The 13,719-nt window shown below is 42.6% G+C and overlaps 1 protein-coding gene across 1 annotated transcript in view; it reads right to left on the reverse strand.

Moving 5' to 3' along the window:
* Nucleotides 1-7,643: 7,643 nt before the first annotated feature.
* LOC122638710 (basic leucine zipper 61-like) overlaps nt 7,644-13,719 on the reverse strand; it is a 28,633-nt gene continuing 22,557 nt past the window's right edge. The window contains exons 4-7 of the mRNA XM_043831564.1: nt 9,704-10,298; nt 9,492-9,582; nt 8,784-8,910; nt 7,644-7,783 (exon numbers count right to left, since the gene is read on the reverse strand). Of these exons, the coding sequence (XP_043687499.1) occupies nt 7,644-7,783; nt 8,784-8,910; nt 9,492-9,582; nt 9,704-10,266 (921 nt within the window). The 5' untranslated portion in view covers nt 10,267-10,298. The remainder of the gene's footprint in view (nt 7,784-8,783; nt 8,911-9,491; nt 9,583-9,703; nt 10,299-13,719) is intronic.

Raw genomic sequence — 13,719 nt, forward strand, 5'->3', positions numbered from 1 at the left:
GTTTGCCTTAGCCTTTCGAGTAGTCTCTTGGCCGAGCCCCCCGAGGATAGTGTATATGGGAGCCCCCTTGTTACTGCTCGGCCCGGATCCGTCCTCTTTCTTCTTGGCTTGGACTTTATCATCATCTCGTTCGACTCGCCTATTTTTGACCCTAGGCTCGGCTCTTCTGTGATCTCGTTCTTCAGGCCGCCGACCTCCACGCTCTTCTCGGCCTCCTTTGACATATCGCTTCAAATGACCCGCTTTTATCAGCTCTTCAATTTCTCTTTTTAGCTGATAACAATCCTCGGTGTCGTTACCTGTGTCCTTGTGGAACTGACAATATTTGTTGGGATTTCGAGATGACCCCGCTTGCATCGATCGGGGTCGGCGGATGTACCCCCCGTCCTATATTTGTATCAAGATCTCCTTGTGCGAGGTGTTCAGTGGGGTGTAGTCGGGGCATCGAGCTCGGTCTGACCTATCAGCTCGACGATCCATCCTGGGCCGTTTATCTTCCCTACGATCTTCTGTTGTCGGCCTTTTCTTATCGGGCTGGGCTTCGTTTCCCTTCCGGGCCTGGAGGACCTCGACCATATTTGCAAATTCATTGCATCTTTCTAAGAGTTCGGCCAGGTTTCTGGTCAGCTTCCGGGCCAAGTCCTTGATGAGGTCCATGTCGGCCAATCCATTGCTCATAGCCGTATGGGCCGTGGCCTCATCCAAATCCTTGATATCTAAGGATTCCTTGTTGAAGCGGGAGACGAATGCTCGGATCGATTCGTCGGGCCTTTGCTTCACGCTGAGGAGGTTGATCATTGTCTTCTTGTGTTTCATACTGCTCTGGAAGCGCGTGACGAATGCTCGACAGAGTTGAGCGAAGCTTTTTATAGAGTTCGGCGGCAACCAGGAGAACCATGAGGTCGCCGCACCCTTGAGGGATGCGGGGAAGGCTCGACAAGAAACGATCTTGGTTCCCCCGTACATGGTCATCATCGCATTAAAGTAGTTGATGTGATCGATCTGGTCGGTCGTCCCGTCATATCGGTCAAACGGGGGAGGTTTGAACCCGTTTGGTAGTGGCGCGATCATGATCTCAGGAGGATATGGGTGTCGCCCGACCAACGAATAGGCTTCCGGGGTCGCTTGTTTCTTCAACCCCTCCACTTGCTCCGCCAAGTCTCGTAGCCACCTCTCCAGCTCTGTTCCAGGCGCTCGGCCAACCGGCCCCTCGGTCCGAAGTCGGTAGGGTCGACCGTCCCGTTGTGGTCGGCCGTTCTGGTCAGCTCGATCCTCACCGTCCTTCCTTGTTCTTCTTTCCTCCTGGAAGTTGGACCCACGGGGGCTCCCCTACTGTTCTTCTCGGGCAGGCGAGCCTTAACGCCAGGGGTTATGATGAGATCCTTCTCCTTGTCTCGCAGCGCATCATTCATTCGCTTCTTTCCCTTATTCTCAGACTCTTCTCGGCTGTTCGTCCTCTCCGAGCCGCCCAAAAAATATCGACCTCCTCGCTACCGAGACGGCTGGTTCAATTTCCTGCCTTGTTCGCGGGCTTTGGCGATGCTCTTGCTCATCCCGCCGAGCGCCTCTACTAGGGCGTGGAGGTGGAGTCTTCTGACAAGACGGGTGTGAGGATGCGGCTCGGCTAGGTTCGGCCCTATGCCCGCCACCATGCTGCAAGTTCCTCTCTGCACGGACCAGAGCTGGAGGGGGCACGGCCAGTGGTTGGCCCATCAGCCCACCTCCGGCCATCTGGTTCATGAAGGTACGCAGCATCTCGTTGGTGTGGAGCATCTGCAACTGCAAGTCCATAACCTGTCGATTATTTGCCCGGGCTTCGGGGTCCAAACTCTTAGGCAAGTGTGGCGGCGCTGGTAGGCCCATCCCGTCCAAGCTTGGCTCGGCCTGTATCCGTCCAGCCGCGGCCGTGGTTAGTACCGCTCCCCCATTCCCGCCCTCCGGTGGGGGAATGGTGCCCGTGATGGGCTGCACACCCCCTGCCCGAGGGGGTCTTCTGTTTATCCCCTGCCGAGAGGCTTCGGGGGGCGGTGATCGCCTCGTCTGCCCAACGGGTTGTGGCTCGTCTGTCCGAGAAGTCGAGCCATGCTGCCCTGACCTCGTGTGCACCATTATTATTGCTCTTGGAATTGGTAGAAACGACGATGCTTGTCGATGTCGTTCCCACAGACGGCGCCAAATCTGTTGTGTGTGAAAACCTCCGATGCTTGGTTTGCCCACGGATGAGCCTGCAAAAACCAAGCGATGAGCACAAGAGAACCGGTGTGGCTCCGGCCTAGGACTCTCCGATGCTCAAGTCAGGTCTCCAATGCAACAGCGTAACTGCGTAGTAAAAAGCCAGATGATCGATGGTGTTCCATACCTGGGTATTTATAGAGTGAGGAGGAGATGAGGCGGTTGGGAGAGTCCTAGTATGGTAGGAGTCCTTCTTTCGAAAGGTTCTCCCACGTATAGCGGGGTGGAGAGCTATTTTCGGGGTCGGACTCTTATTAAGGTAAGAGTCCATGTAGAGTGCGATTCCGTGTTGCGCTGGGATCGTGGCTCGATCCTTATCCCGTGACTCTCGGGATGTGCTGACGTGGCCCGGAGGTCCCCGGTGGGGTGCTATGGCAGCTTCAGTGGAGGAGGGCTTCGGCCTCGGAGGTCGGCCCAGGGGGGTCGGCAGAGGAGGTCGGCAAGGGAGGTCGGCCCGAGAGGTTGGTCTCGGCCACAAGCTTGGCCAGGAGTCTATGGCTGACCTGTATGAGCTCGGCCTCAGCCACCGGCTAGCTCGCTCGAGTCTGGCTTTGTCAGGTGACTTATCGGAGATGGGGTCAGCCCGGTCTCCTGCTCGGCCCAACTCGGTTCTCGGACTGAGGTCGGGTCGGCCATGTGGCAGCCTCTGATAGGAGGGGTGTTTTATGCCTCATCATAACCCAAATTTGTCATGTGGTAGTTCAATGAAGCCCAAATTTTGTGAACAAGTAGATCCCTAGATTGCTTACTCACATGTGGCAAAATAAGAAATGGGAAAGTGCACAATATTGACACATGCATGTACATACATGAGTATTCATGACTATACATGGATTGAAATTGCCAAATCATCCTACCACGTGGCAAAGAGTGGTCCTATGGAAGGAAACCTATTTATAGTGGGATGTAAGGGTATTTATTGGTTTGGTTCCGATTTATTGGTTTACTTTCAGTTTGCTTCACAAGAAATCAGGTTTAAACCAAAACCAAATTGGATACGGTTCCGTGAGTTTTGTAATAGCATTAAGATGAAATTTACAAAATTATCGAGATACCTTAAAGGCTTATACTTTTTTTTGGTGAATCCTTAAAGGCTTATACTACAATTACCATATTCAACACCATATAAATACACTAGAAATCTAAACTCTCGAAATTAAAAAGTTATATAGGTGTAACAATCTTGGTTCAACCAAGGTTCAGTTTAATTATTACTTGACTTATCGCTTTACGGATTATTCGGTTTCTCTTATTTATGATTTTATCTCGTTTATCGTTTTTTAATAGGTTTGGAACCGACGGTTTGGTTCAATTGTAAACAATTGATATCTGTTTTGGTTAACTTTTGACACCCTTACTCCCTCTCTGTGACGATTAGCTTGGTGTGGGAGACGCCAGTATATGTAGGACGTGTAGATTCCTCCCCCCAAAACTAGAATGATGAGAAATTTTCTATAACAGTGAAGGACAGTTTTAGTTTAGGGGAAAAGAATGCCACTCGCACCAGACACACCACCCCTGCGCCTTGAAATAGGGGAGCGCAAAATGACCATTGCATCCATGGTCATTTATGGGGTTCCAAGGAGTGCGGTGGCCATTTCGCGCACCCTTGTGTCAAGGCGTAGGGGCAGCATGCGCTGCGCGACTAGGTGGCGTTCTCTGTCCCTTTAGTTTATTATGAACATTAGTATTATTCTTGAGGATGTGATTGGATAGTTTCAATTTAGTGAGAGAAACTAAAATAATAAAAAATGAGCAAATTACATGCATCTCCTCTCATGTTTGAAGCAATAACAAAAAAAACCCGTTGTTTCCACAATTACATCTGTACCCATGAAGGTTGACAGCGTTAGTGAGGTGTTAGTTTTGAAATGTAAAAGACAAATTTACTTTTTATATATCATGAACAAAAATGATAAGATTTTAATACCATTTTTACCCTTATTACATCCTCCAAAACCTAAAATCCCCAAATCGATTTTCAAATAGGGTTTGCTACATACCATCTCCGGCGAAGGTCAAAAAGATAGAATTTTCCAATGGACCTCCCATTACCCAACAACTCTCTGGTGAAAGGTGTACCTGGGTCAATGGCTATAGTCGAATGTTGAGGGATGGGCAAAGGGTAGAGAAGACCAGAGTCTCCCATCTTCTTCTGCCGACCTGTTTATTATTATTATTATTTTAATCACATTATATGACCCACCAGAGTGGAACCCCCCCGGGTAGAGTGTTTGGTCAGGGGTAGGGTGGTCATTGCACCCCTTTGTTAGGGCACTGGGAAACTGGACGGGCAGGGAACTGGAAGGGATACAAAATCCGGGACCCACCACCTCCTCCTCTTCCTCCAAACAGCAGTGGCTTGCGGAGACAGGATTTCTGTGAACCTATATTCTCATGGAACCTCAAACAACGACAAAACAAAGGAAAGTAAAGGTTGGAGTTGCAACAAAGTTAACAACATGTGGATTCAATAACTCGGAACCATGTGTCCACAACCCTTTGGCTTCAACATACAGAGTATACAAATACGACGAAGGACGCAAATCACCATGTCCTCAACAAGAAAGGGAATTTCTCCAGAGCCTTGAATTTACACAGAATAAAAAAACTGAGAAGCTCAATACGAACCAAGTTAAAGCTTGAGCTGCAGGAAAGTAAAAGGAGGGGCCAATCCCTGTTCTTCCCATTTGCTCTATCTCTAATTAAGCTGGTGCCATCAAACCCTAAAACCACAACTTGCAGAAACAGAACATAGAAACAACAAAAAACGGAAACTTTGAAACCCACACCACTCTCAACATTGTGGATTCCATCTTGACTCTAACGACCAACGGGAATCGAATTGGCATTCATTGGATCCTCATTGATGAGACGAACCCGTGAGACACACGCGACTATCCGCCTAACCGATGAGACGAAGAGAAAGACAACAACAACTAAGTGTACCGAATTTGAAAGAGCCTATAAATTTCTATATTGTCGGAGACTAGGGGTGTAAGTTTGGCTCTGTCCTGGTCCTTCTTGAGCCCGAATAAGGCCTGGGCTGGATTTTTCAACCCTGAGGACGGCTTAGGGTTGAAATTTTCAGGTCTTCGGTCAAGGTCGGGCTAGACCAAGGTTGAGGCTTCGGGCTAAGCCTAGCTCGACCCGCCCCACCCCTGTGTTAGGTTATGCTTCACAACTTATTTTTTACATTTTGCGATTTTTCTTAGTATCTAGTTATCTATTGGTTTATCAAAAAAAAAAGAAGCTAATTTATCTATTGAAAGAAAATAATTACAATTTTAAGATTGAGCTAAGTTTTTTAACTCAAAGAAAAATCTAATAGTCAATTGAGTATGAAACAAACCAATACCCAATCATACGTATCTCATTTTTTTTAATGCATAGGACGACGTAAATGACAAAAAAAATTAGATTAGGAGAATCCATAGAGAGATATATTGATAGGGAAAGTTAGGGCTAAGTTGCCAACCAGGCCCTAGAAAAAATCAAGGTCAATCAGGGCCAACTCAGTCCTTGGCAAAAATCAGGATCAATCAGGGCCAGCCTGGCCTAGCTAGGCCCGATCAGGGTCAATCAAGGCCGGGCTGGGCTAAACCAAGTCTGACAGGGTTGGGCCTAGGCTGAGATATCTCAGCCCAACCTAGGGTCGCGTTGCGCTTGGGTTGAGCTAAGAGGACTCAGAGTTGGGCTAGGGGGTTTAAAAAACCCGACCCAACCAGGCCCTGTTTCACCCCTATCGGAGACCCATTCCTGGAAGTGATCCGCTACTGGTAACGGAGATGAAAACTGTGAGTCGGTGCAATGGTGAAATGTTTAAGTAGAGAGAACTATATCCTTTATATTGTTTGACGAGCATTTCACCATTTGGTGCGAAAATGGAGACAAGACACAGTTAGGAAGCAAATGCTTACTTGGGAAGAGGATTTGCAAACAGATTACATATTCAAAAAATGATCAAAACGAGATGAAAAAAATAAACTAAATTCTGAGAAGGTTGTAGCAATTGTTGGGATGACAAGTAGCGGAGGAGGGCAAAGAAGAGTGGGTGAGGCGGGGGCAGTGGGGACTCGGATGGAGGGGAGAGGGATTGAACACAGGGGGTGGGGCAGGGGTGGGCAGAGAAGCTGGGGATGGAGTTGCAGGAGAGGGGAGAGTGAGAGCAGGAGAGGGAGGGGGATTGGGGGAGTTGCAGGGCAAGGTGAGAGGGTTGCAAGCGAGGGATAATGCGGCTTCTGAAGAGGTAGATAAGAGGAGGTGATGGGTCCCACATAATGTAATTAATGAAATTATTGAATAAAAATATAAAAAAAAAACATGGAGAGAAGATGAAATGATGTAAGGGTATTTTAAGAAGTATAATTTTGTTTTTCATAAGCAATAACTAACTTTTGGGATTAAGTAAATCTTTTCAAAATGGAAACTAATAGATGTAAAATAAATTTTAAACTTACTTTTCTTATAATTAATTTTCTTATCTAGTGGATCTAGGAAATTTCCCCAAAAAAAATACAATTTTAGCACGATTAAGTTATTTTTCTACTATCATAAAAAAAAAGTTATTTTTCTATATTTTTGTTTCTTAAGAAAGGCATAGAAAATCAGGGAAAAAGAATGTTATCTGGTCGTGTGGTTCCTGCACCAAGACACATGAGCGTGTAAAAATCCCACCCGACCCCTCCATGAAATAAAAAATGACATCAATGTTGATGCCTCTACATGTGCTCTTATTGGCCTGATGCAGTAGCTACATGACCAGAAAGATTTCTTGCCCATAATTATTACCCCCAACATTAAGAATAACCAAAAAATTCCACGGCATCGCTTCAACCATTGGATAATCAAGAGAATGTGTAATACTATTTCTGCCATAGAGGAATGGTTGAAACGACACCAATGATATACACAACATTGCACAAAAACCAAATCTACAAAGGAAATAAGAAAAGAATTTAATCATAATAAAATACAAAAAAAGGGACTAAAAAAGAATTTAATCAAATAAAATACAAAAAAAAAAAAGACTAAGGTTAAATGCACAGCTGTATACATACACGATCGTGTCTTACAACCGTTCGATAAGATGTGAGAGCAAAAACATAATTACACATCCTCATCCAATGGTTAAGATACAACCATATATATACACGGTCGTGCATATAACCCCCCCCAAAAAAAAAAAAAAAAAAAATCACCATTCTCAACCCCAAAACCCCGACCCCATACACGGTGAAGTGAAAGAATCCAGTCACCAGCTACAACAACTACCTCCCAACAAGAAACGGGCAATACCAGCACCACTAATAAAAGAAATCTACATTCCTCAAAAGGGAAACACATCAAGTGGATGCGCAGGTTAGCTGAACACACCATAGCCTCTCATGGTCTCAATTACGTACGTACCCTCAATTCATTGGGTGTTCCTTGTCAGTACCAGCGTGGGTATCTGTTGTGTTGTTGTTGTTGTGGTTCATCTTCTTAAGGTTTTGCTGTTGGTACACATGCCTTAATCTCTCTATCTCCTTCCTTAGTGCTTCTTGGTGAGCTGCATTTGATTTATACACAAAACCCACCATACTTTAAGCTTAAACCCTTAAAAACACACACACAGGAAAAGAAAAAAAAAAAAAAAAAAAAAAAACCCCTATCAAATTATAGATTAGACCATGGTCCAAGGTATCGACGGATACTGCACGGATCGGCCGATATGATATTGCACGGCATCACTGGCTATCGATCCCGATATCTGATCAATATTGTATCAGTGGAATGATACAGACCAAGGGTAAAACTGTCCAAAAACCCAAAATTTTGAAAAAACCAAAGGCAAAACTGTCCAATACCAACCAATCCATATTGATATTGTATCGGTTTTCAGGATGCGCAATACCTGGTCTGACCATGCACTAAATCCATGGACTAGACTAAAATTAAATAGATACCAATAAAATTACAAGAAAGAGAATGCTACCTGGTCGCATGCAATGAGATCCGTGAGCCCAGGCACAAGGCCGCATGAAATGATTTTCGTATCCCCAAGAATTTCCACATTTCCATGGGGATATGGAGATTATTTCGCGATCCTATGTCTGGGCACAGGGACCACGCACTACACCCGACATTGTCCCTAAAAATTTAAAGCCATTCTTTTTGTCTTTTCTAATACAGTAAAGTTGCATCAATACATGAAATTCTTAACTTCCTTTACCAAAAAACAGGAATTCTCACCTTAATGTCAATTAAAGAAACCTACTATTGGTTGGTGGTTCTAAAGCCATACAAACCAACTATAAAACTACCCATTAAACATTGGAAAAAATTTCCCTGCACCGTGGGAATGTCTGTCTCCTTATTTAGGTCAATAATATCTCCATTATATCCCTATACCCTATGGATATCATCCAGATCCATCGGTCAAGGGATTATTCTTGGGTGCAGAAAAACTCGATCCTTAAACACATTCAATAATTCAAGAACCCATTAAGAAAAACCAATTCCTCGTTTATAATTACTAATAAAATTAACTAATAAATACTTGTACTTACCATCTTTGAATATCTTATCTTGAGCAAGAGCTGCGATTCTTTGCTTAAGAGTGCTATTATCGACATTAAGCACCAACCTCTGATGATCAAGAAATGCAACTCTGGGTGACAATGCTGATACCTCCGTCTTCATTTTCATGTCAATTATAATAGAAAAATCAACACATTAATAATTGATATTTTGAATACATAAAACTATAACAATAATTGATTTAGAACAAAGTTTAATTTCCTTCACCCATAGAAGATGGTTCACCCATCATCCTACGTTTACAAATCCCTCTTAGGATTTTCATATATTCTAAAATATCCTCTCGATACCCATTCCCGCTCTCTCCCACCTCACAATGAATGGGATCCCATTCATTGTGGGCGAAGGGAAACTCAGTCCATTGGTTTATACTTTATACACAATTAAAATAGGTAAAACTTTTTAAAACATCTTCTCCCAAAAAGATTATCAAGTGGATCCCAAGGTTTTATACTTAGAGTTAGGATCATGTGTTTTCATACGCAAAAACGTATGAGAACGGTTCACAATGGTTCATATGGAATCCATTATGTGGGACCCACATGAATTGGATTTCGTTGAGCCCAAATCCTTTACTCACATATTAAATTTCATTTTAAAACTTACGAACTAGGAAAATACAGATTTAAAAACTTTGAAAACTTATGAATATAAAACAGTGCATACATAATACGTACTTGTAACGATGTAACGCTACGTTCAAGCTCCGAAATGTATTGCAGCTTTCTCACTCGTGACCTCTGCGCAGATTGCCGGTTGGCCAGTATCCTAAATTCAAATTAATCACAATAATAGATAATTAAGATAATTAATCCATGAATTAAGGGCGTGTTTGGATTGCAAATTTTTGGTTTAGGGAGGGTGGGGGGTGTGTAGGAAAGGAAATTACCTCTTGACACGTCTAGGATCAACGATGGGATCACCATTAGCAGAAGTGGGAGGAGGATCGTCAGCATTATTGCAAGAGCTCTGGACTTCAGAAGATTCATTCTTTAAGTTCTGATCGGATGGTGTAGGCTTGTCATCGTTAAAGCTATTGTGATCGGACGGTGTGGAAGGATTGGAAGATGATACCGTTGGATGTAGATTAGCTGATGAGATGTCGTCGGAGAACATAGACATGAGTTGCTCATCATCCAATCTATCGAATTGATCATTAATATTGTTAGGCCTTAATGAAGCTGCAGATCTCCTGCATTCTTCAACTAAAGGTGCTTCAAGGAATGCAATCGAGTCACTTGCCGATCTCCGGTGAGCGCCGCGTTTCGCCGACGAGAAATCCACGAATTCGTCCACCCATGAAGGCTGTGGTTGTTGTTGGACGGCGGCGACTGCGGTGGCGGTGGTGATGGTGGTGGTGGGCATCAAGCTACCCATGGAAGGTAAACTTAGGTGTGAGAAATTAGGCCAATTGGGTGTCAGGTTTGGGATTTTGGGAGGTAACTGTGCCATCTTATGTATCTAAAAATGACAGAATTTAAAGATGGAATGATAGAGATAACAACTCAACTCAACTCAACTCAACCAACCAACTAACCAACCAACCAAACAATAAACAAACAAACCCTAATCAAATCTTGCTATTCCCAAGTTAGGGTGGGATGTTAGAACTTCTTCTTCTCCTCTCATCTCATTAATATTTGGGGGTGGTGGAGGTGGTAGTGTTGTTTATCTCTCTATCTATGATTCTGTTAATCGTCTTGCAAGTTTTTTTGTTTTTTTTCTATTTCTTTCTCACAGGCAGGCAGTCAGGCCCGGAGGTTTTGGAGAGGGAAGGTCACATGGGAAGAGATAGGGGGGAATTGGGACAGCTAGCTACAGCTGGGAAGGGGTTGGGTGGGTCTCCACTGTTATACTGGAACGTCGCAGTAGTTTAATAACTGGCGGAATCAGCGACCACGTGCCGATGTGACCTTCTCTTCAGCTCAATGTTTATAATAATCATCTCATTAGTATCACATTGGATCATTTTCTCTACCTCTCCTTCTACATTCCAATCATGGTTAGAGGTATCGGTATCGGGTCGTTCATGTCGGGTGATACGTATCAGTTTAGCTAGTCTACTAATTCCGATATCATGCCGATATCATATTAGTGAAATGATGTGAATACAGAGTAAAAAACTCATTTTCTTAAGGAAAATTAAGGGCAAATTTGTCCAATACTACAGATTTTTGTTTGTTGTTTGCTGATACCATATCGATATCGTATCGGTTTTGTAGATGACCAACTCAGTGCACTAGAGCCATGATTCCAATACTCTTCAACACTCTCCGATTGGATCCATTGATCAATGATGTTTCATTTACTACCTTCATCAGGGATTGAGATATCAGTATCGATTTATCGTTCAATTTTATCCCTATTTTTCTTTAAAAATCGAGTTTTTTGATGATTTTATCCTTGGTTCGATACAAATATCCAATCTAGGATCGATCAGGTATCAATATTGGCCTCAATTGATACCGATATGATTTGGTTTAGGATCCTAAAGACCAAATGGGTCACAGCCGTTTGATCAATTTCAAATATATAAGATTAATAGTTTGATTGGCATGTTTGGTGGCATTTGTTTGAATGGTTTGCTTATACATTGTGTATGGATGATACTTGGTTGTAGTAGAGCTACAAAAGGTATGAACCCATGAAAAGATGGGTATAAATGTAATAATATAATGGTGTTATAGTAGTGGAGAGATGTGGAATTTTGAGCTGTGAAGGGAGGGAAGAGAATTTGAAAGTATCATAAATATCATGTCCTTCCCATGTGAAATGCTTGCACGCCCCCACCTTTCTTTGCTTTGCCCTCAAATCAGGCGTCACATGGTGGCTTTAGCCTCTTAGGTGGCTCACTTTTTTTTTTTTTTTTTTCCTTTCTTTCCCTCAGCCCTCACTACAATTTCTAGGTACCTTCGACCATATCAAATTGGCATTTCTCTTGTTTATTTATTTAAAGTTTTTTTTGGGAGACAGCAATAATGATTAGTGAAAATAGATGTATAGTTAAACAAGTTGATATGTGCCCAAGTTTTTTTTTTTTTTTTTTTTTTTTCAAGAGGACTTTTGTGAATTGGACTCTACCGACAATAAAGATTTTGGAGTCTAATTATAGGAGTAAGGACTAAGGACCACTACAATATTGAACTCCTGGCCCAAAACCCAAAGTTTGCCATTGCTTAGTGGTAACATCCATAATCCACCATTGAAGAACTGATAAACATTCTCTCTCTTTCTCTCATGGTTTTAGTGTATGATATTTGATCGGGTATTGGGCATTTTTAAAATCAACATAATATTAATATGGTATCGATACAGATCGGCTGTATCAGATAAGTTTATTCTTGATTTTCCTTTAAAGAGGGTTTTGATTATTTTACCTCTTGTCCATACCGTTTCACTGATACGGTATTAATTAGATATTGATATCTGATATCGATACCAATACCTCAAATCATGAGTGTCATTCTCTCTCTCCACACACACACATATGGTGTGTAGATGTATGTCTTTGTCAAATACATGAATGATGAATTATTTTTAAGTGGGAATGTGAGTAGTCCCAAAGAAAATTCTTCTCTACTACCGAATAAAAGGAAGAGGAGAGGAAGGTTGGGGAATTGTATAATGGAGAAGCATTATTGCATGTGAGAAGAAGAAGAAGAAAACTGAAGAGACAGCTGTTTTATAAAGTAATAATGTATGGGAGAGAAGCTATTACACACTTGCACTCTACCCTATAATGGGAAGTAACAAGTACATGAATCAACTGATCAACATTGATACATGCATACATGTATAGCATAAAAAAAAAGAGAGGAGATGGGGGGGATTTATTAGAGCTAGAGTCAACTCTTCCTTGACCTAATGGATTTTTTTGGGTTTCATCATATTAAATGGATCAAACAGACCTTGTTATTGAGTGAATCACTTTCAAGTGTATGCTCGCTCATGTGCTCATAGTTTGAATAACATATGTCGATCCAGGGTTTGCCCTGGTGGTTTGCTATTCCTTTGGGAGAATTGCGTCAAGAGCTTGATCGGTGGTTCAAGTCCCCTTAGCGATATCAAGTTCACATTTACTTGTATTCTAAGAAGCGGAGCCCATGTGGGTATCATATTGATCCCTTGTGGGTCTTCTCTTGCCTCCTTATGGACCCTTATAGCCAATAAGCCCTTGACAACTGCTCCCTAAAAATAAAAAAACAAGAACATATGACCATTTTTGGGTTGGGCTAAGCAGTTCTATGGACCAGATTTTTTTTTGGAGAGGGGGGAAAGTTAATTATGTGGACCATGTTGTGAGCCATTTCCATGTTTGTTTTTCAGTGGAGCCCCCTTGTTTCCTGATTGCTTGAATTAGTTGACCTGAAGTTTTTGGTTAAAATTCATTCAATTTGAGGAATCGTTTGAACATGAGTGCATTACTTTATTCTTTTCTATTCTCTTTTTCTTTTCTTTTTAATGTACTGAAAACCCCATAAATGAAGAAAATTTATATACAGCCCAACTGAGCAAAAGGGTAAATAAATTCTTAAGAAAATTCTCAGGGAAAGAGTTCTACCAAAGACCCATATCGAAGCCCACTTAGAAATAACATGAGTGCATACATTGTTAGATCTACTTATATAATAAAAAGAGAATCAGAATTCCAAACATGTCAATAGAAACTTTACATTAGAAATGAGAGTAGAACTCTACTGAAGGGGACACTGAAGGATTTGAAAGGTAGAGAGTCAACACTTGGCCTCCCGAATTGATGGATAGCTTCCTCACTCCAATCTTTAGTACAATCTTCAATTCCAACCTAGTAACCAATGCTTCCCCAACTATGACGGAACTAGGGAAAACATGGTTGGTACTAGGGGTGCAAGTTTGGCCCTATCGGCCCGAACGCACCCTGGCTCA

This window comes from Telopea speciosissima, chromosome 9 (assembly GCF_018873765.1).
Source record: "Telopea speciosissima isolate NSW1024214 ecotype Mountain lineage chromosome 9, Tspe_v1, whole genome shotgun sequence".
Taxonomy (NCBI): Eukaryota; Viridiplantae; Streptophyta; class Magnoliopsida; order Proteales; family Proteaceae; genus Telopea; species Telopea speciosissima.